This window comes from Hyperolius riggenbachi, chromosome 8, assembly GCF_040937935.1.
Source record: "Hyperolius riggenbachi isolate aHypRig1 chromosome 8, aHypRig1.pri, whole genome shotgun sequence".
In the NCBI taxonomy this organism is placed as follows: Eukaryota; Metazoa; Chordata; class Amphibia; order Anura; family Hyperoliidae; genus Hyperolius; species Hyperolius riggenbachi.
This window is the reverse complement of record NC_090653.1, coordinates 101,047,613-101,068,980: the sequence shown is the minus strand read 5'-3', so window position 1 is coordinate 101,068,980 and position 21,368 is coordinate 101,047,613. Positions and strand designations below refer to the sequence as shown.

General features: G+C 45.8%; 1 protein-coding gene across 1 annotated transcript in view; it reads left to right on the top strand.

Moving 5' to 3' along the window:
• Nucleotides 1-21,368, top strand: part of FRMD7 (FERM domain containing 7) — a 71,665-nt gene that overhangs the window by 27,819 nt on the left and 22,478 nt on the right. Inside the window, exons 8-9 of the mRNA XM_068247898.1 lie at nt 5,729-5,824; nt 9,420-9,583. Of these exons, the coding sequence (XP_068103999.1) occupies nt 5,729-5,824; nt 9,420-9,583 (260 nt within the window). The remainder of the gene's footprint in view (nt 1-5,728; nt 5,825-9,419; nt 9,584-21,368) is intronic.

The window sequence follows — 21,368 nt, the reverse complement described above, 5'->3', positions numbered from 1 at the left end:
TTACTGAATTTGTCTTGTTGGGGGTCTCATGATTTGTTGGGGGCCTCAAGATCGCTGAATTTGTCTTGTTAGGGGCCTCATGATTGCTGAATTTGTCTTGTTGGGGGCCTCATGATTGCTAAATTTGTCTTGTTAGGGGCCTCATGATTGCTGAGTTGGTCATGTTTGCTCATGATTGCGGAATTTGTCTTGATGGGGGGGAGCTCATGATTGCTGAATTTGTCTTGGAACATGCTGGAAGGTACCTACTGAGGGAGGGTGGGTGAGCGTGAGCCTGCTAACCTCCATGTACGTTTGGCTCCACCCATAACCACGCCCATATTTGGCCACGCCCCTTCACCTTAGGGGGCGCATTAATAGTCTTTGTCCCCGGGCGCTGAAAACCCTAGCTACGCCTCTGCCAATGAGAGCAGTGGAATTTGTCAGCTGACCCAGCTGGTCAGCCGACACCCTTCTAACTGCTATTTAAACTCTGCCTCTGTGCTCGCGCGCGTGTAAGTCTGAATCCTGGTGGACTATCAGTCCCAGCCACACCAGTACTGTCATGCAATGTATCTAATGCGGGGGCCGCCTCTGATGCGGATTCCGCCGTTACCAATGCGGATTCCGCCGCACTGCCCATGCGGCATGCGGCGTTTTTTCCGCATTGTGACGCCATGCTGGACGCGGAAACAGCCGCCTCACCTCGAGAGACGGCGGCTTTTCCGCGTTTCCTCACAGTACCCCCCTCCCGAGGAGTGGACTCCGGACAACTCCTACCAGGTTTCTCGGGATGTAAGGCGTGAAATTCCCTCCTTAATTCGTCCGCATGCATGCGACTCCCCGGTACCCATTGTCTCTCCTCAATGCCGTACCCTTTCCAATGTACGAGATATTGTACCGAGTTTTGTACAACGCGTGAATCTAAAATCTTTTCTACCTCGTACTCAGGTTGGTCATCCACCAACACAGGAGGAGGAGGAGTGGGACCCACATGGACTGCTGGCTTAAGCAGGGATACGTGGAAGGACCTTACCCCACGCATGCTAGCGGGAAGATCAACAGCGTAAGTGACGTTGTTGATCCTTCTGGCTATCGGGAAAGGCCCGACAAACCTGGGACCCAACTTGTCTGAGGGCTGTTTCAGGGCCAAGTGACGTGTGGATACCCAAACCAAGTCTCCTGGTTGGAATCTCCACTCCAAAGACCGTTTCTTGTCAGCCTGACCCTTCTGACTCAGAAACGCCTTTTCCAAACTGTCTCTCACCGTCCGCCAAATGTCTTTAAAAGACCTTTGCCAAGCCTCCAGAGCTGGAAACGGAGTGGAGGCCACTGGTAACGGTGAAAATTTGGGCAATCTTCCAGACACAACCTGGAACGGAGAAAATCCAGTGGAAGAACTTTTCAAATTGTTTTGTGCAAATTCTGCAAAGGGCAGAAATTTGACCCAGTCATTCTGCGCCTCTGCAACGTAGCATCTCAAAAACTGCTCTAACGACTGGTTGACCCTCTCCGTCTGACCGTTGGTCTGTGGGTGGTAGCCCGATGAAAACGACAGCTTCATGCCCATTTGATGACAGAATGCCTTCCAGAATTTAGATACGAATTGGACTCCCCGATCGGACACTATGTTTTCCGGAATGCCGTGTAACCGGAACACGTGTTTGATAAACAAGTCGGCCAATTCCTGGGCCGAGGGGAGTCCTTTCAAGGGCACAAAATGGGCCATCTTGCTGAAGCGGTCGACTACCACCCAAATGACCGACATGCCCTCTGATCTGGGAAGCTCACCCACAAAATCCATGGACAAGTGGGTCCATGGTTCATTCGGGGTGGGTAAAGGCTGCAACCTCCCTACAGGTGCCAGCCGGGAGGGTTTGCTTTTAGCACATACCGCACAATCCTTAACAAATTCTTTGCAGTCGGCTGCCAGAGACGGCCACCAAGCGCACCTGGCCACAAGATCCTGCGTTCTAGATGCCCCAGGATGTCCCGCATTCTTGTGTGAATGGAATATCTGTAGCACCCGGAGACGGAATGGCAGAGGCACAAATAAAACCCCCTCAGGCTTCCCCTCAGGGACATCCTGCTGAAAAGGACTCAAGGTCTCTGTCCAGTCTTCCCAAGTCTCTGTTACGGCCAGCACCAAATTTTGTGGGACAATGGTCTCTGGGGCAGAAGGCTGTGCTGTCTCCAACTCAAAGCATCTGGACAGGGCATCTGCCTTAATGTTCTTGCTACCCGGGGTATACGTAATTATGAACCTGAACCTCGAAAAAAACAAAGACCATCGAGCCTGACGGGGACTTAATCTCTTAGCCCCCTCGATGTATTCTAGATTCTTGTGGTCCGTGTATACAGTAATTGTATGTTCTGCTCCTTCCAGCCAGTGACGCCACTCCTCAAAGGCAAGTTTAATGGCTAAGAGCTCTCTGTTGCCCATATCGTAGTTTCTCTCTGCCGGAGAGAACCTACGAGAGAAATACGCACAAGGGTGTAGCCTTCCCTGCAAGCCTGACCGCTGAGGCAGCACAGCCCCTACCCCAACCTCCGAGGCGTCTACCTCAACAATAAAAGGATAAGAGGTGTCTACATGTCTCAGGATGGGTGCGGAACAAAACAAATCTTTTAAAGTGGAGAAAGCACTTAATGCATCAGGAGACCAGTGGGTGGTATCTGCCCCTTTTTTCGTAAGACAGGTGAGGGGTGCGATAACCGTGGAATACCCCTTTATGAACCTTCTATAATAATTCGCAAAGCCTAAAAACCGCTGTAAAGACTTCAACCCAACCGGCTGAGGCCATTCCAAAACAGCGGAGACTTTGGCGGGGTCCATAGACAGGCCCGTGGTGGAAATTATGTACCCCAGAAAGGCGACAGATGTGACTTCAAAAATACACTTCATAGCCAATTTCTCTGGCCCAGATAAATTGTACAAATGACCCCGAGGGGGCATACAACCTGAACGTATATCAATGGGGCAATCGAAAGAGCGATGTGGGGGTAACTTGTCTGCAGCCTTGGGACAGAATACATCAGAATATTCCACATATTGCTCAGGTACCCCCTGAACATGAACCCTGGTTTGGCCCAATGTCACCTTCCCTAAACATCGCTGAAAGCAGTGTGCTGACCAAGAAATTAGTTGGCCGGTGGCCCAATCAATGTGTGGAGAATGAAGGTGCAACCATGGCATGCCGAGTATAATGGTGGAGGTTGTCATATGCAACACAAAAAACTGTAACTTTTCCCAGTGCAGTACCCCTATGGTGACCCCCACCTCTGGTGTCTGAGACAGTGGGTGATTCCCTTGCAGAGGAGAGTCATCCACTGCCGTAACCTGGATGGGTGGTTGTACTGGTGTGAGCGGAATACACAATCTCTTAGCAAACTCCGAATCCATAAAATTTGCCGCGGAGCCTGAATCGATAAAGGCTTCCGTGACCTCAGTCTTATCTTCCCATGTAACGGTACAGGGAAGAAGCAATCGTTTTTCTTCTAGGGGTAAAAGTCGGACGCCCAGGGTGTTACCCCCCACCACTCCTAAGCGGCAGCGTTTTCCCGGCTTATTGGGGCAGTTCTGTACTATATGCCCCCCTTCACCGCAGTACAAACACAGCTGTTCGGTCATTCTCCGTCTTTGCTCTACCTGGGTTAATTTTGACCGAGCAATCTGCATCGGCTCGGAAGGCGGCACGACAGGAGAAGGTGAAATAGTAGTAGGTGGAGTCACTGGGACCGTGGTGTAAGATAACCCTCTGAGACGGGAACTACCCCTGGTCTGTTTTTGGTAGCGCAGCCTGCGGTCGATTCGGATGGCCGCTGAGATGGCCTCATCGACTGTTCTGGGCTCGGGCTGGCTTAACATCAAATCAGAGACCTCATCGGACAGCCCTGACAAGAAATTATCTAATAGGGCATAGGTGTCCCACCTGGCCGTAACTGACCACCTCCTAAACTCGGCCGCGTAATCTTCGACCGGACCTTCGCCTTGACGCAAAAGCTTGAGCTTCCGCTCAGAAGTCGAGGCAAGGTCCGGATCGTCGTAAATTACCGCCATAGCTTTAAAAAATTCCTCTACAGAGGTAAGAGCTTTGTCTCCGGCGGGCAGGCTATACGCCCAAGACTGGGAGTCGCCGGACAACAAAGTTTTAATAAACGTGACCCTCTGGGTCTCAGTACCCGAAGATTGGGGTCTCAACTCAAAATAGGACAACACCCTACTCCTAAAATTCCGGAAGTCAGATCTGTGGCCGGAAAAGCTTTCAGGTACAGGCATACGTATGTCAGAGCTAGGAGAGGATCGCACATGATCCACTGATGTCTGGAGGGTTTGTACAGACCCTGATAGGGCATCAATAAGAGTTATGTGAGTGCCCAGTACTTGATTGATGTTGTCCACCGAAGCGGCAAGTACACCCAGACAATCAGTGTTTGCGTCCATTTTGTATTTTGGTCTGGCGTTCTGTAACGATCGGTGGGCGCAGAGAGTATCTGATTACCGGTGATCTGCAGTATCACCGGAAATACAGATATATACTAGATTATAAGTGATCTGCAGTCTCACCGATAATCCGATATACAAACTAACCTCTGTTCACCTGAGTAGAGTGTAGTGTTTGGTGTAACAGTAACACTTAGAGGACAAGGCCTCAATGCAGCAAGGAGTACTGCACAGATTCCTTCCGCAGACCTGAGCTCTCCAAGACGGGAGGAGTCAGACTGACAGTAGGAAGGTATATCTGAAAGTGACCCTCAGGAGGAAGGATCGCTAACAGAGCGAGGAACCGCCTCTAACGGTAAGGTCGGTTCTCGAGGTCGGACAAGCCAGGTCGTACACACACGGACAGATAAAGTACAAGATCAGGAGGCAAAGGCGGAGTCAAAGTACAGGCAGGGTTCAGCAACGAGGTATCAGATATATCGGGGTACAAAATCAGGAGGCAGAAACAGAGTCAAGGAACGAGCCGGGGTTCGGCAACAGAGTATCAGAAATATCGAGGTACAAGATCAGAGTTCAGGAGGATAGTCAAAGCAGGCAAAAGTCATAACATATAATCACAATCAAACTAGTACTTTAGCTATCAACAGAATCTAGCTAAGTGTAGGATTACAGCTCCAGCTGGTCCCGGCACACTTAAGGATCTGACTACAGGTCTGAGTGCTCCCACATATGTGATCGCACGCCAGACAAAGAGCAAGTGAACAACCAGCAGTATATATACTCTAGGACCTTTCCAGGACCTCCCTAATTGCTGGTCCAATGAGAGCAGTGGAATTTGTCAGCTGACCCAGCTGGTCAGCCGACACCCTTCTAACTGCTATTTAAACTCTGCCTCTGTGCTCGCGCGCGTGTAAGTCTGAATCCTGGTGGACTATCAGTCCCAGCCACACCAGTACTGTCATGCAATGTATCTAGTGCGGGGGCCGCCTCTGATGCGGATTCCGCCGTTACCAATGCGGATTCCGCCGCACTGCCCATGCGGCATGCGGCGTTTTTTCCGCGTTGTGACGCCATGCTGGACGCGGAAACAGCCGCCTCACCTCGAGAGACGGCGGCTTTTCCGCGTTTCCTCACAGGTAGGAGAGGAGGTTAAAAGATAACTGCAGCCTCCTTAAATGCTCATTTCTACTGAGCTCCTCTTGGGCTCCTTCATGTCCTCACAGATCATCCATGAATGGAAAAGCAAGAAAATTAGCATTCTCCATATGGTTATTCTCTCAATATTTTTCCTTTGATTTTTCCTAGGGAAATACTAAGATAAATACATTCAACTGGGCTACTATTAGAAAGCTGAGCTTTAAAAGGAAACATTTCTTGATCAAACTCCACCCTCATATAGATGTGAGTATGAGTTTTCCTTTTTAAGTAGTTTTGTTTTGTATCATCATCTTTCACTAACCTGGTTCTTGAGATTTGCCAAGATAAAGGCAACATAAACCAACTAGACACAACTTTAACCACTTTGTCCACTGCTACAGTATATCTACGTCATCTGTGGCACCCTCCAAGCCACCATGACGTAGACATACTGACTGGCTTGCAGCCCTGCTGTTCACGATCGGGTGCGCTTCAGAGCACACCCCCCGGCACTGACTGCTGCATTGCTAATTGGCGAAAGGGAACATGTTCCTTTGTAGCCAATTAGTGACCCCCCCCCCCCCCGCAGATGAACGATCACCGCTGTAGCAAACTGCAGTGATCCTTCATCTCTCCCCCTCCGTGGTCGGATTGTAAAAAAAATGCCCCTGCAAGTTGAATATCTCACCTGAACTGGTTCTTGCTATCAAGCTGCAGCTCCAGCCTCCATTCACTGCTCTTCACTCAGCCCTATGACGCTGAATATCCGGGTCCCGCTTAATGACGTCATCAAGCCAGGACCCGGGTGTTCGGTATCACAGGGCTGCATGCACCGTGGTGAATGGAGGCTGGAGCTGCAGGATGATCGCAGGAATCAGGTAAGGTGAGATATTCTCCTTGCAGGGGCATTTTTTTAACGATCTGGCCACGGAGGGGGGGGGGGAGTGTTAAGGAGGGTCACATCTGGCTATTTATAACAGAGGGTGAAGGTTCTAAATCTGAATGGGAGGGGGGTTGAAATGATTATTGGGGCCCATCAGGGTAATGGGGTGACGGATTTCATAATGGAGGGCACATCTGATGGTCCTGAGGGACATAACTTAATGCTGGGGGCACATATGACTATAACGGGGCGGGGGCACTAATCCTGGGGGCACATCTGGCTATAATGGGGAACACTGATCTTGGGGACACATCTGGCTAGAAAGAGGGGTGCTTTATTAGAGTACGCATCTGTCTATATATATATATATATATATATATATATATATATATACAGTATATATGGGGGTAGCAAATGCAGGGACACATCTGCCTATAATGGAGGCTGATATTGGGGGGCACATCTGGCTATACTGGGCACACATCTGGCTATCTATCCTTGGGGGACATAATACTGATGGCATGTCTTTTACCTACTGTAGCACTTTCTATTTTTTACTAGAATTGAAGAAAACCTGAGAAATAATGCAATTTTAACGGTTTTCCCTCTTTTTTTCCACTAAAATGCGCAGAAAAAAAATTCTCGGGACAAAATATCCCCTTATGAAAGTCTAGTTTATCCTGAAAAAAACAATTTCCAGATTATTTAGGTGTCGTGAGTAGGGATAAAGTTATGGCTGTTTAAATAGGGACATAGCTACAATGTCAAAACTGCTCTGGTCCAGAAGGGGAAAACAAGGTCTGGATGCGAAGTGGTTAAACAACTGATAGGTGATTACCGTTGATTGTTTTATTATAACTGCAAGTGTTTTGGGTGTACTATATTAGGCAGCAACTGAGCAGTCTTGAAGGAAAGGAGGAAAACTGGACAAATGTAAGGATCTGAGTGACGTTGACAAGGGACAAATTTTGATGGTCAACTCTGGGTCAGAGCATCCCCCTAAACGTAGGTCTTATGGAATGTTCCAAGCATACAGTGGTTGGTTCCTGCTAAGGGCTCTTTTATATTAGGCAATGCGTGCATGAACCTGATTTCATGGACACATGACGTCAGGAAGTTCCAATGCAACGCTGATCAGCGGCGGTAGTTCTAATTTACTCGATGGGAAAACACCGGCACTGGATGATACAAAGCTCCCAGATGCTTTGTCTAATGGGAATGTTAACATAAAAGTCAAAAACAGTTTCATGCTACCTTTCTAACCCAGGAGCGTTCCGTCAAAACCCACAGATCAGCTCCTAGTGTGAAAGAGTCCTAAAAGAGTCCTAAAAGTGGTTCAAAGAAGGACAACTGATGAACAGCTGACAGTTGAAAACGTGAGTAGCAAAGGCTAGCCCAGTTGGTCCTATCCCACCGAAGAGCCATTGTAGCACAAGTTGCTGAATTGATGGAAAGGTGCCAGAGCACACAGTCTAAAAAAGGTGGCTGGGTATGATGAATCATATTTTTTTTTGGTCTCTAAATTCCCTAAATCTAAACGGAGTGTCTGTGAGATGTGCTGGAAAAACAAGTCTGTCCCATGTGGCTTTCACCTTGGAACTTACATGGTTTAACCTCTTAAGGACCCCCTAGTTACCAGGCCATTTTTTACAAAATGGGCCACTGCAGCTTTAAGGCCTTGCTGCAGGGCCATACAACTCAGCACACAAGTGATCCCCCCCCTTTTTTTTCTGCCCACCAACAGAGATTTCTGTTGGTGGGCAATGATCTCTCCCAGGATGTTATAAAAACATTTTTTTTAAATAAAACCGTTATTTTGTTTATTATTTTTGTAATATCCCCTCCCTCCTCTCGCCAGCCAATCAGGGCAAACGGCTGTCATAGGCTTCAGCTTATGACAGTGGATCGCTGTAGTGACACGGCTGTCCCCCGTACAGCAGCGCTGTACATAGTAAACAGTCTCCTAGCGACGATCACTGCTGGGAGGCTGATAGCGGAGCTCCGTTATTCATGCGGAGATCTTGCAATCCCCACCTGCCACACTGCTCACGCCAATTGGCGTTGAGCAGTCGTTAGTAGGTTAAAGCATTTGTTACTAATAAATTGGTGCCAGGTATCACAAGATCTTGTGGATCCATGTCAAAGTGGGTCTGAGTTGTTTTGGTGGCACAAAGAGGGTTTTTTTTAGGTTGTGTTTAAGTTTTGGTTGATCAATGTATATTCTGAACGTGGTAACAATAATGTGCAGCAAACTAGCAGAACTTTACACGAGTCAAGCTACAATGTGCAGCAGGTTTGGTATTCCTACATCCAGAGCAGTGTGCAAGTATTCAATGCTGGGAATATACAATGAGTTTTTCTAGCAAATTTACTAGCTGATCAATATTCCGATCATTTTTCTGATTGATTTCCATTCTCGTCAATTAAATAAAATCGGTCAGAAAAACGATCAAAATCAGATCGAGCCTGTGGAAAAATGATCTATTAAGCCATCTATTTTCCCAGCATAAGGCATGTGAACAAAGAAAAGATGACCAAAGCCCAATCTAATTACTATGGAAAAGTAAAAGAAAATGTGGCAATATCTAAGGGCTCCTGCCCTTCATTTCTCCAGATCCTTTCCCCAGATAGAGCAAATCCTGAAACACTGAAGGCAGCTCTGGACAGTCCAAAAAAGACATTTTCTGATATCTGGTGAGATTACGTAATCTTAATTTTAGCCAGTGAAGATGCTTTGTTATAATGACAAATTCTGTGGTAAAGTATCCATACCAGAGCAGGATCATCCACCAGACAACCTAGGCAGGTGCCTGGGGCCTAGTAATGGATGTCAAGGGGCCCACCTGCCACCTAGTCTGACCTCTCTCTCCACTTCATTTTACCAAAAAGTCCACAAGGGGGCTCCAAATCTACTACCTCACCCAAGGCCCCGTTATATCTTAATCCATCTCTGATCCATTCACTTTCATTCTGTAGACGTTATGCAAGGATACCCTGGAATTCACTATGGTCAGTCGGGATGCCTGTAAAGCCTTCTGGAAGACCTGTGTGGAATACCACGCCTTCTTCCGTCTGTCCGAAGAACCGAAATGTAAGCCCAAGCCATTCCTGTGCAGTAAAGGCTCCAACTTCAGATACAGGTGAGAAAACAAATCTGATTGGTTTAAATTAGGGACGATCAATGAGTTTCAAATAATTCTAAGTTAATACAGGATTATGGAAATTTCATATGCAAATGTATGTAGCTTGAAAATAGACCAAACTGAATTCCACCTTAATGGGATTTGAGTGGCCCATTTTCAAGATTCATACATTTGCATAGAGAATTTGCATAATCCTGCATCAACCCAGAATTATTTGCATCTCATTGACCATCCCTACTTTAAATCTAAGTACAGCTTTCCAATTTTGTTAATGTATGCGTTAGTTCATTTGCATTACTTAGCAATGCCCACGGTTGTTTTTTTTTTTCCATTGCACATCCGTATTATTATTTTTTTTGCAAAAAACATGTAAAAAAATTGGCAGCCTGGCTCCTCTATAATAAACACAAACTGCGCCTGCCAAAATACAAACGGGTACAATAGATAGCATATGCTTCAGTCGAGTATTCGCTATCACAAGTCCTTGAATATCAGTCTATAGTGCTGTGACAGCGCTCCTCTTCTTTTCTATAATTTAAACATAGAAAAACAATCGCACATAGTGCATTACTGTGAATCACAAAGTACAGTTCCCCACACGTGCATAGGTGCTCAATTGTGCATCACTCGTGGTCTCTACAACCCCTCCACACTAGCAGCTCACCAGATTGACACCACCTCACAATCCAGGTGGGTCTAGCGCTTAGCCTATAGAGCGGCCAACTCCAATGACACTTCCACGATACTTTAGTTCACAATTAGATGATCCATATTTAATGACAAGTTCCACATGAAAAACATATAAGAACACACATAGCATAAAACCGTTGGGCTAAAAGTTATTGCCTGCGCAATATCAGCGCACTCACTTGTGTAGGAAGATAACAGGCATTTCAGGCATTGCAGCCTAGCAATAAAGCTTCTCTGCTGGCGGTGTCGGCGTCCCGAACTTCCCCGCTCCTCGTGGCAGCCTGTCTCCTGACCTTTCAAAACCCAGTGACGTCAGCGCTCCTGGTCACGCCCGACGCGTTTCGTCCAATGGACTCATCAGGGGCTGATGTCACTAGGGCGCCGACGTCTTTTATACTGAGGTCTAGCTCTATTGCGTAGTCTATGGGCGCCTAGGGCGCCCGAGCGTACTTGCATCCACTACTTCCTTATTATGACGTCATCAGTGGCCGTCTGGAACGCTGATGTCCCGGCCCTACCTGATGACTAAAACCTGTGATGAGGGTTAATGCCATCTTGTGGCCAAATTACTAACTTCCACCCTTTTGGCTGAAAAAATCTTTCAGTCTAAGTCAGTGCCATCTTGTGGCCACTTGGCTAACTTTTTTGCATTTGTTGAAGCTAGACCTGCCAGTATGTCAACCAATGATTGGAAATAAGGGTGGAAAGCCCATGCTTTAAAATATATTTTATATTTTGAAAAATCCCAATGTTCCAGTTTTTTCTGGTCCGATGGTTTTTATTATCTTTTTCATTCGGAGTAAAAAATTAATAAAAACTAAAAAAACACATTTATGATTTAATATAAATCAACTCCTCCATCCTACATAATAATTTCAACATGAGGGACTGATTAAAGGTGGCCAGTATGACCATCCCTATGACACTCAAGGGGTCGACCATGCCCAAATCAAAGGGGGCTATGATTATGGAGCTCAATATATTTTCTTCTATTGCTTACATATTTCATTATAGATTTTCTACTTGAGGCACCTTATTGTTTAATCGGGCAATGGTTGTTTATTCCTGGGCTGCAATCCCTTGCCCTCTATTTACAGACAACAGTCATGACTTTTAGGCCCAATTTTCAACACCTCCTCAGTTCACATGCTGCAGTGCCTCCCATTGGCACCCGCCTACTGAGTGAGAATGCTGTGTATCTCCTCCCCATCATATACTGTGCCCTTATTTGGCCTCTATATCCCCTCCCCTTAGCTAGTGTGGTAATGTAAACAGGTGTGTGACCCCCACTTTAAATATACAAAGGAGCCACAGGATTCTCAGTGTTCAAAAATTCATACATCATTTGTAATAAAACAATTTAAATCAAACTCTACATTAAGTCCCCCCGGGGACAATGATCGCATGTTGAATATCCATCTCCCCTCCGCTTGGGAGATGTCCCTCACTACACTCGAACCTCTTCACCTCTTAACATGTGACTCTACCCCCATAAACCTCAGTCCAGTGGGGTCTCTATTGTGATGTGTTTTAAAGTGATTGGAAACACTATGTGTGGCCAGCCCTTTAATTATGTTTGCCACATGTTCCCCTATCCTTTTGTGTAATGATCGGGTGGTGTGCCCCACATATTCTAGCCCACAAGGGCATATCAGGACATATATCACCCCCTTGGTGCGGCACGTGATGCATTGTTTTATCCTGTGTTGGTAACCTGTGTTTTTCGCAGTGAGAGTATCCCCTCTACATGGCTGTGCCTCTCTACAACCCCTGCAGTCCCGGCAGGGAAAGAATCCCCTTTGACCCAGGAGGTTGGCCGTATTTACCTTCGGGGGGTCCTGGAAGCTGGGGACTAGCTTCGACCTAAGATTGGGCGCCTTGCGGTATATAAATCCAGGTTTCTTTGGGAGTGCCCTCCCCAGCGTCCCATCCAGTTGCAGAATACGCCAGTGTTTCATAATTATAGACTCAACATCTCTATATTGATGGCTATAATCAAGCAGTAGATCAAATTCTCTGCTCCTGACTCCTGATGGCTGTCTGTTTTGTAATAGGTCAGACTGTTCCATCCTCGATACTTCATTCACTACGGCCTGTAAGTCCGCAGGGTTGTATCCCTTATCCACAAATCGCTGGACCAGAACTTGGCTCTGTTCTCTAAAATCATACAGGTTGGTGCAGTTTCTCCTGATCCTCATTATCTGTCCCTTTGGAATGTTATTCAACCACCTACTGTGGTGACAACTGCCTTTAGGGATATACCCATTTTTGTCTGTAGATTTAAAGAAGGTTTTGGTCACTAGTTTGTCATCCTGTTTGATAATCGTCAGGTCTAAGAATTCCACCTGCTTAGCTGCCTGACAGAACGTTATTTTGATGGGTGACCAGTGGTTATTAGCTGTTTTACAGAATTCATTGAGTTCCTCACTCGTACCCCTCCATATAAAGAACAGATCGTCAATAAATCTGTTCCAGCTAATAATGTTCACAGCTTGTGCCTTGCTTAGTATTTCTTGTTCCCATTTGCCCATATAAATGTTGGCTAAAGATGGGGCAAACTTTGCCCCCATGGCACATCCCGTTAACTGTAAATAGTAATCTTGATCGTACCAGAAATAGTTATGCGAGAGCGCAAATTTTAACAGTTCCATAATGAACCCGATCTGCTCCACTTTCAGATCAGTATCCACCCCCAGTGCCTGTTCTACTGCATACATCCCACTGAGATGGGGAATGACCGTGTATAGAGACGTCACGTCTCCTGTGACCAGTATATCATTTTGTTCAATGGATATATGTTGCATCTTTTGTAATAGGTCTTTTGTGTCTTTTAAAAGATATGGTAGTTTAGCCACTGCTTCTTGGAGAAACCAGTCCACATATTCTCCCACTCTTTGTGTCAATGATCCCACCCCACTCACAGGTTTTAGTCATCAGGTAGGGCCGGGACATCAGCGTTCCAGACGGCCACTGATGACGTCATAATAAGGAAGTAGTGGATGCAAGTACGCTCGGGCGCCCTAGGCGCCCATAGACTACGCAATAGAGCTAGCCCTCAGTATAAAAGACGTCGGCGCCCTAGTGACATCAGCCCCTGATGAGTCCATTGGACGAAACGCGTCGGGCGTGACCAGGAGCGCTGACGTCACTGGGATTTGAAAGGTCAGGAGACAGGCTGCCACGAGGAGCGGGGAAGTTCGGGACGCCGACACCGCCAGCAGAGAAGCTTTATTGCTAGGCTGCAATGCCTGAAATGCCTGTTATCTTCCTATACAAGTGAGTGCGCTGATATTGCGCAGGCAATAACTTTTAGCCCAACGGTTTTATGCTATGTGTGTTCTTATATGTTTTTCATGTGGAACTTGTCATTAAATATGGATCATCTAATTGTGAACTAAAGTATCGTGGAAGTGTCATTGGAGTTGGCCGCTCTATAGGCTAAGCGCTAGACCCACCTGGATTGTGAGGTGGTGTCAATCTGGTGAGCTGCTAGTGTGGAGGGGTTGTAAAGACCACGAGTGATGCACAATTGAGCACCTATGCACGTGTGGGGAACTGTACTTTGTGATTCACAGTAATGCACTATGTGCGATTGTTTTTCTATGTTTAAATTATAGAAGAGAAGAGGAGCGCTGTCACAGCACTATAGATTGATATTCAAGGACTTGTGATAGCGAATACTCGACTGAAGCATATGCTATCTATTGTACCCGTTTGTATTTTGGCAGGCGCAGTTTGTGTTTATTATAGGTGAAGTGTGGATGGTATCCGCTATCCTTTTAATTGCTGCCGCCGCATTTATATAAAACTATACAAGAAGTAAAAATGCCTAGAGGTATCCACATATAAACTGTCTTTAGAGTGATAGGTGAGGTCTGATCAGTTTGGATTTTATATTCAGCATTCTATAATCAGCATTTCTCTAGTTTTTTTTCGGCATTTTCTTGGCATTTTCCTAGCATTCTCATAGCGTTTTGGGAATTATTAGCCTTTACTGGCATTTTCACAGCTATCATCACCATGGATGCATTTGCACTCAGGGAACGTGGAGAAATAAACCTAATAGGGATCTTTTCTAAAGAACCCAGCAATGTCAGGGGGGAAACACTAGAGAGCAATTTCAAGAGGTTACACAATCTTATGCTAAAAGAACAGGTAGCATGGTGGGACCAGGCTAGTCTGGGCAGATATATTGAGGAACAATTGGTTCCCAAAAGATACAGGTGGGACATCCTGATCAATGATGGAGAGAATAATGAGGAAAATGATAAAGAAATGGGGGACTTTCTTAATAAAAGTGGACTTGATCTATTAAAAATATTGTCAAAAAGAAAGCAGGCGAGATTAGACCGCCTTGAGGGGGAGATTGATCAGCTGAAAGTGGTCATGGAACCGTTCAAAGAGGGGGATGCATATAAGGAAGCTATGGAGGAACTTATGAAAAAATTGACTAAAAATGAAAGAGAAATTATGGAAATTAGACAAAGAAGATTCTGGAGTGATTGGGATGAATATAAAACTCATAAAGCCTACAGGTGGCAGGTGGAGCAGGCTCAGAAGCTAGTTGAGCCAAAAAACCCACAGCATGTACCCATAACAGGTAACACTGGTCCCGTGCGGGAGCATCTGGACCAAGAAGGTCTCAGAGCACCAGATCGCCCCACAGAAACTAGACATTTGCAGCAAGAGCAACAAAGAGGGCAGAAGGAGGGTATTCAGGGAGGGGCATGGGGTGGACCTCCACCCCCTCGACCTATACTCAGAAATGCCCCTAAACAACCACAAGGAGGCGGCCGTCCTCCTCCCCAGTTAAGACCGGGGGAACAACATTATAATCTCAGGCAGAGAAGTGGAATCAATGCCCAATATAAGGGCGGAGAAAATAGAGGCTATACAGCATTACCCCTATCAAATCGGTATCAGGAACTCATTGAGTATAATGACCGTTTTTTAGGGACAGGTCAGAGAGAGAGATGGGATTATCAGAGAGATTACCAGGAGGAGGAATGGGAAGGAGGGCAAAAAAGAACCGGAGAGGGGTTCGAGGAGGACGAAGAGAGAGACAGAAAAAGGCAGAGATAGGGGGAGGCATCTTCAATTTAAGTGGGGTACCCTTAACTAAACAACAATTAAAACTACTTGATAAGGGTTTGAACTATGCACCCCCAAAAAGTTTGAATAAATTTGAGACATACTTGGGAATAAACAAATATGTGAGAAAACTCAATCAAAAAAAGTATTTCATGAATAAAACCGGCCTTATACCCAAAGCCAACCCACCACCTCAGCACTACATGCACACTACCCTCAAAAATAAATCACTATTTAACCCTCAGGATAATGCCAAAGACAGCACCATTGAAACTTTCAAAAGAGCGGTACTTCTAGACCTGGATGGGCTGGAAGTGAAAAGGCTGAAAAACAGTAAAATGATTGATCAACAGATTAGGGAACTGGTGGAAACTAAAGATCTTATATTAAAACCCGCTGACAAAGGGGGAGGTCTGGTGGTGCTGAATGGTAGTCAATACAAAACGGAAATGAACCGACTACTGGCTGATCCAACTACATACAAAAAACTGAGAAAAAACCCCACCATTGAATTTAAACAACAGCTAAAGGAGATTTTAATGAGGGGGGAACGAGAAACTTTTATCTCCACAAATGAATTTAAATACCTTATGCCCACAAACCCGAGACTTCCTGTAATCTACTATAACCCCAAGATCCATAAGAACCAGGTCCATCCTCCGGGGAGACCCATTGTGAGTGGGGTGGGATCATTGACACAAAGAGTGGGAGAATATGTGGACTGGTTTCTCCAAGAAGCAGTGGCTAAACTACCATATCTTTTAAAAGACACAAAAGACCTATTACAAAAGATGCAACATATATCCATTGAACAAAATGATATACTGGTCACAGGAGACGTGACGTCTCTATACACGGTCATTCCCCATCTCAGTGGGATGTATGCAGTAGAACAGGCACGGGGGTGGATACTGATCTGAAAGTGGAGCAGATCGGGTTCATTATGGAACTGTTAAAATTTGCGCTCTCGCATAACTATTTCTGGTACGATCAAGATTACTATTTACAGTTAACGGGATGTGCCATGGGGGCAAAGTTTGCCCCATCTTTAGCCAACATTTATATGGGCAAATGGGAACAAGAAATACTAAGCAAGGCACAAGCTGTGAACATTATTAGCTGGAACAGATTTATTGACGATCTGTTCTTTATATGGAGGGGTACGAGTGAGGAACTCAATGAATTCTGTAAAACAGCTAATAACCACTGGTCACCCATCAAAATAACGTTCTGTCAGGCAGCTAAGCAGGTGGAATTCTTAGACCTGACGATTATCAAACAGGATGACAAACTAGTGACCAAAACCTTCTTTAAATCTACAGACAAAAATGGGTATATCCCTAAAGGCAGTTGTCACCACAGTAGGTGGTTGAATAACATTCCAAAGGGACAGATAATGAGGATCAGGAGAAACTGCACCAACCTGTATGATTTTAGAGAACAGAGCCAAGTTCTGGTCCAGCGATTTGTGGATAAGGGATACAACCCTGCGGACTTACAGGCCGTAGTGAATGAAGTATCGAGGATGGAACAGTCTGACCTATTACAAAACAGACAGCCATCAGGAGTCAGGAGCAGAGAATTTGATCTACTGCTTGATTATAGCCATCAATATAGAGATGTTGAGTCTATAATTATGAAACACTGGCGTATTCTGCAACTGGATGGGACGCTGGGGAGGGCACTCCCAAAGAAACCTGGATTTATATACCGCAAGGCGCCCAATCTTAGGTCGAAGCTAGTCCCCAGCTTCCAGGACCCCCCGAAGGTAAATACGGCCAACCTCCTGGGTCAAAGGGGATTCTTTCCCTGCCGGGACTGCAGGGGTTGTAGAGAGGCACAGCCATGTAGAGGGGATACTCTCACTGCGAAAAACACAGGTTACCAACACAGGATAAAACAATGCATCACGTGCCGCACCAAGGGGGTGATATATGTCCTGATATGCCCTTGTGGGCTAGAATATGTGGGGCGCACCACCCGATCATTACACAAAAGGATAGGGGAACATGTGGCAAACATAATTAAAGGGCTGGCCACACATAGTGTTTCCAATCACTTTAAAACACATCACAATAGAGACCCCACTGGACTGAGGTTTATGGGGGTAGAGTCACATGTTAAGAGGTGAAGAGGTTCGAGTGTAGTGAGGGACATCTCCCAAGCGGAGGGGAGATGGATATTCAACATGCGATCATTGTCCCCGGGGGGACTTAATGTAGAGTTTGATTTAAATTGTTTTATTACAAATGATGTATGAATTTTTGAACACTGAGAATCCTGTGGCTCCTTTGTATATTTAAAGTGGGGGTCACACACCTGTTTACATTACCACACTAGCTAAGGGGAGGGGATATAGAGGCCAAATAAGGGCACAGTATATGATGGGGAGGAGATACACAGCATTCTCACTCAGTAGGCGGGTGCCAATGGGAGGCACTGCAGCATGTAAACTGAGGAGGTGTTGAAAATTGGGCCTAAAAGTCATGACTGTTGTCTGTAAATAGAGGGCAAGGGATTGCAGCCCAGGAATAAACAACCATTGCCCGATTAAACAATAAGGTGCCTCAAGTAGAAAATCTATAATGAAATATGTAAGCAATAGAAGAAAATATATTGAGCTCCATAATCATAGCCCCCTTTGATTTGGGCATGGTCGACCCCTTGAGTGTCATAGGGATGGTCATACTGGCCACCTTTAATCAGTCCCTCATGTTGAAATTATTATGTAGGATGGAGGAGTTGATTTATATTAAATCATAAATGTGTTTTTTTAGTTTTTATTAATTTTTTACTCCAAATGAAAAAGATAATAAAAACCATCGGACCAGAAAAAACTGGAACATTGGGATTTTTCAAAATATAAAATATATTTTAAAGCATGGGCTTTCCACCCTTATTTCCAATCATTGGTTGACATACTGGCAGGTCTAGCTTCAACAAATGCAAAAAAGTTAGCCAAGTGGCCACAAGATGGCACTGACTTAGACTGAAAGATTTTTTCAGCCAAAAGGGTGGAAGTTAGTAATTTGGCCACAAGATGGCATTAACCCTCATCACAGGTTTTAGTCATCAGGTAGGGCCGGGACATCAGCGTTCCAGACGGCCACTGATGACGTCATAATAAGTAAGTAGTGGATGCAAGTACGTTTGGGCGCCCTAGGCACCCATAGACTACGCAATAGAGCTAGCCCTCAGTATAAAAGACGTCGGCGCCCTAGTGACATCAGCCCCTGATGAGTCCATTGGACGAAACGCGTCGGGCGTGACCAGGAGCGCTGACGTCACTGGGATTTGAAAGGTCAGGAGACAGGCTGCCACGAGGAGCGGGGAAGTTCGGGACGCCGACACCGCCAGCAGAGAAGCTTTATTGCTAGGCTGCAATGCCTGAAATGCCTGTTATCTTCCTACACAAGTGAGTGCGCTGATATTGCGCAGGCAATAACTTTTAGCCCAACGGTTTTATGCTATGTGTGTTCTTATATGTTTTTCATGTGGAACTTGTCATTAAATATGGATCATCTTATTGTGAACTAAAGTATCGTGGAAGTGTCATTGGAGTTGGCCGCTCTATAGGCTAAGCGCTAGACCCACCTGGATTGTGAGGTGGTGTCAATCTGGTGAGCTGCTAGTGTGGAGGGGTTGTAGAGACCACGAGTGATGCACAATTGAGCACCTATGCACGTGTGGGGAACTGTACTTTGTGATTCACAGTAATGCACTATGTGCGATTGTTTTTCTATGTTTAAATTATAGAAAAGAAGAGGAGCGCTGTCACAGCACTATAGCCTGGCTCCTCTGGCTCCTTTTCCTGTTAAGATGGCAATGCAATTTTATTGGAGAGACAGGCGTCCAAACTCCTACCTATATCTCCTCATCATCCACATTAGAGAGTCGGGAAGGAATAGGGGGAAGAGAGGAGGAGCCAATCTACCTGTGTGCAAAGATTGCATAATCCCCTCCACCTCCTCCCTTTTCAGAGTTTTACCTTTTTATGTCCATTAGTGTAGCCGAGCACAGTCTTCCATCCCAATTCCTGTTGTATTCACGTTTAAAATACTCCTGAAGTGAAATACAGTATTTGGTGGATTAAGCCCACTTCGGCTAGGTTACCTGTTCCTAACCTTCTTCGTGGTGCTTGTCATCTTCAGGGTCCCTCCCATTCTCCAGTCTCTAAATCTTTAATATTTCAAAGATACCAGAACCCAACTCACTCTGCTAAAAAAACCCATATTGTGCTGGTGGGAGGGTGTCAGCGTTCACTTACCCCTCCCTCTGTTTGCAGCTGTGTGCCTCCGTTAACTATGACTAAGGGCAAATTGTAGGCCCGATACGCGTCAGTTGACCCTGTGGTTTTATTGCACATTGTCTTGTGGATTTTGTAATAAAGAACAGTATTTTTTCATCAGCCAAGTCTGGTTTGCGGATCCTCTTTCGCTTGCTCGTGCCTCCGTTAAGCCCGTTCCCGGGCCCCGTCCTGTCTCCCAACCATCCAGTATGGAAATACTGCATCACACATGCCCAGTATTACCTTCTTCTCCCCTGTGACCGCGCTCCGTCACCCCTAGATGCGTCCAGTCCACTCGCTTCCGCCTGCAGGCTTCCTGGCGGGTGTGCTCCACAGCGTCTCCACAACAGAAACTGCAGAGGGCTGTGGAGCGCGCACGTCAGGATGCCACAGCGCGCGTCTTGGGTTGATGGTGGAGCGCAGTCACACAGAAGTAAAAGGAAATACTGTGCATGTGCAGCACAGCATTTCCATACTGAATGCTGAGGTCAGGAGACAGGACGAGCTCAGGAACGTGCCGGAGGCACACAGCCGCAAACAGAGGGAGCGGTAATTGAACACTGACACCCTCCCACCAGCACAATATGTTTTTTTTTTAGCAGAGTGAGTTGGGCTCTGGTATCCTTTAACAGGCTCATCAGTCAAATAAGTTAGAGGAAGTGCCCATGGCTGTGCAGAAGCTAAACTGGATTGCGCATGTTCGAGATCCAGACACCCGGTAAAAGAAAGTGCTTGTGCAAGAAGCAGCACATAAGCACTTTCTTTCACTGGGTAAGTGTGGTTTAGAAGTTGCACATGGCCAGTTAAGAATCACTTGTTCAACATTCGGTAAGCTTCTGGAAAGTGGTAGGAGGAGAAGGGTGGAAAGCACAGGAGGGTCCCTGAAAACAATGAGTACAACGAAATTTAGGATCAGGGAACCTCACCCACCATGAGCTTAATCCACCAGATACTATATCGCTTTAGAGGTACTTTCATGTAGAACATCAGTAATGTTTGGCACTCTACCCTCACTGTACAAAAATGATTTATATTTTGCTGTCTGACAGATTTGAAGAGATAACCTCACTTCCTGCCTGGACAAGTAATGGAAATTCTCTCAAACTGAGACATAGGACAGCAATACAATCCAAGAGGGCTTTTATTCCCTTTCCAAATAACCAAAACGAAAATAATGTCTTCCTGTGACTTCGACAGTCATAAAATTAGCTTGGTAGCCAGGTAGCTGATACTTAACAAATGCATAGCAATAGCTTCACTTTACATTCCTATTATGTCAGGCTTCCTGCAAGGTGGAGCTATTGTAATAGAATGATGTGATGTTTCAGCTCATTGTCGTGCTTTTAGGGCTTGTTCACACTGCAGGCGTTTTGGGGTTTTTGTTACACGCAGGCGATTTTTAAAATTGCCCACCAAACGCTTGTGCAATGAATGTCTATGAGAAGGTTCAGATCAGCGCGGGTCGTGCGCTGTCCGCTCAGTAAAGCGGTGCGTGCACGGACCATTTCTGAGGCGATTCCGCCTCAATGAAAAGTATGGGAGAAACGCAAAATGCTCACAAAATCGCTTTGTGTAGCGATTGCGTTCACGTTTTTAAGAGTAAATACATTGTATTTATTCTTTTCCGGGTCAAAGAGTTCACTTCCTGACTTGCACCAGGGAGTGAATTACAAAACCGCTCATAAAAAACACTTAGAAAACCGCTAAGCACAA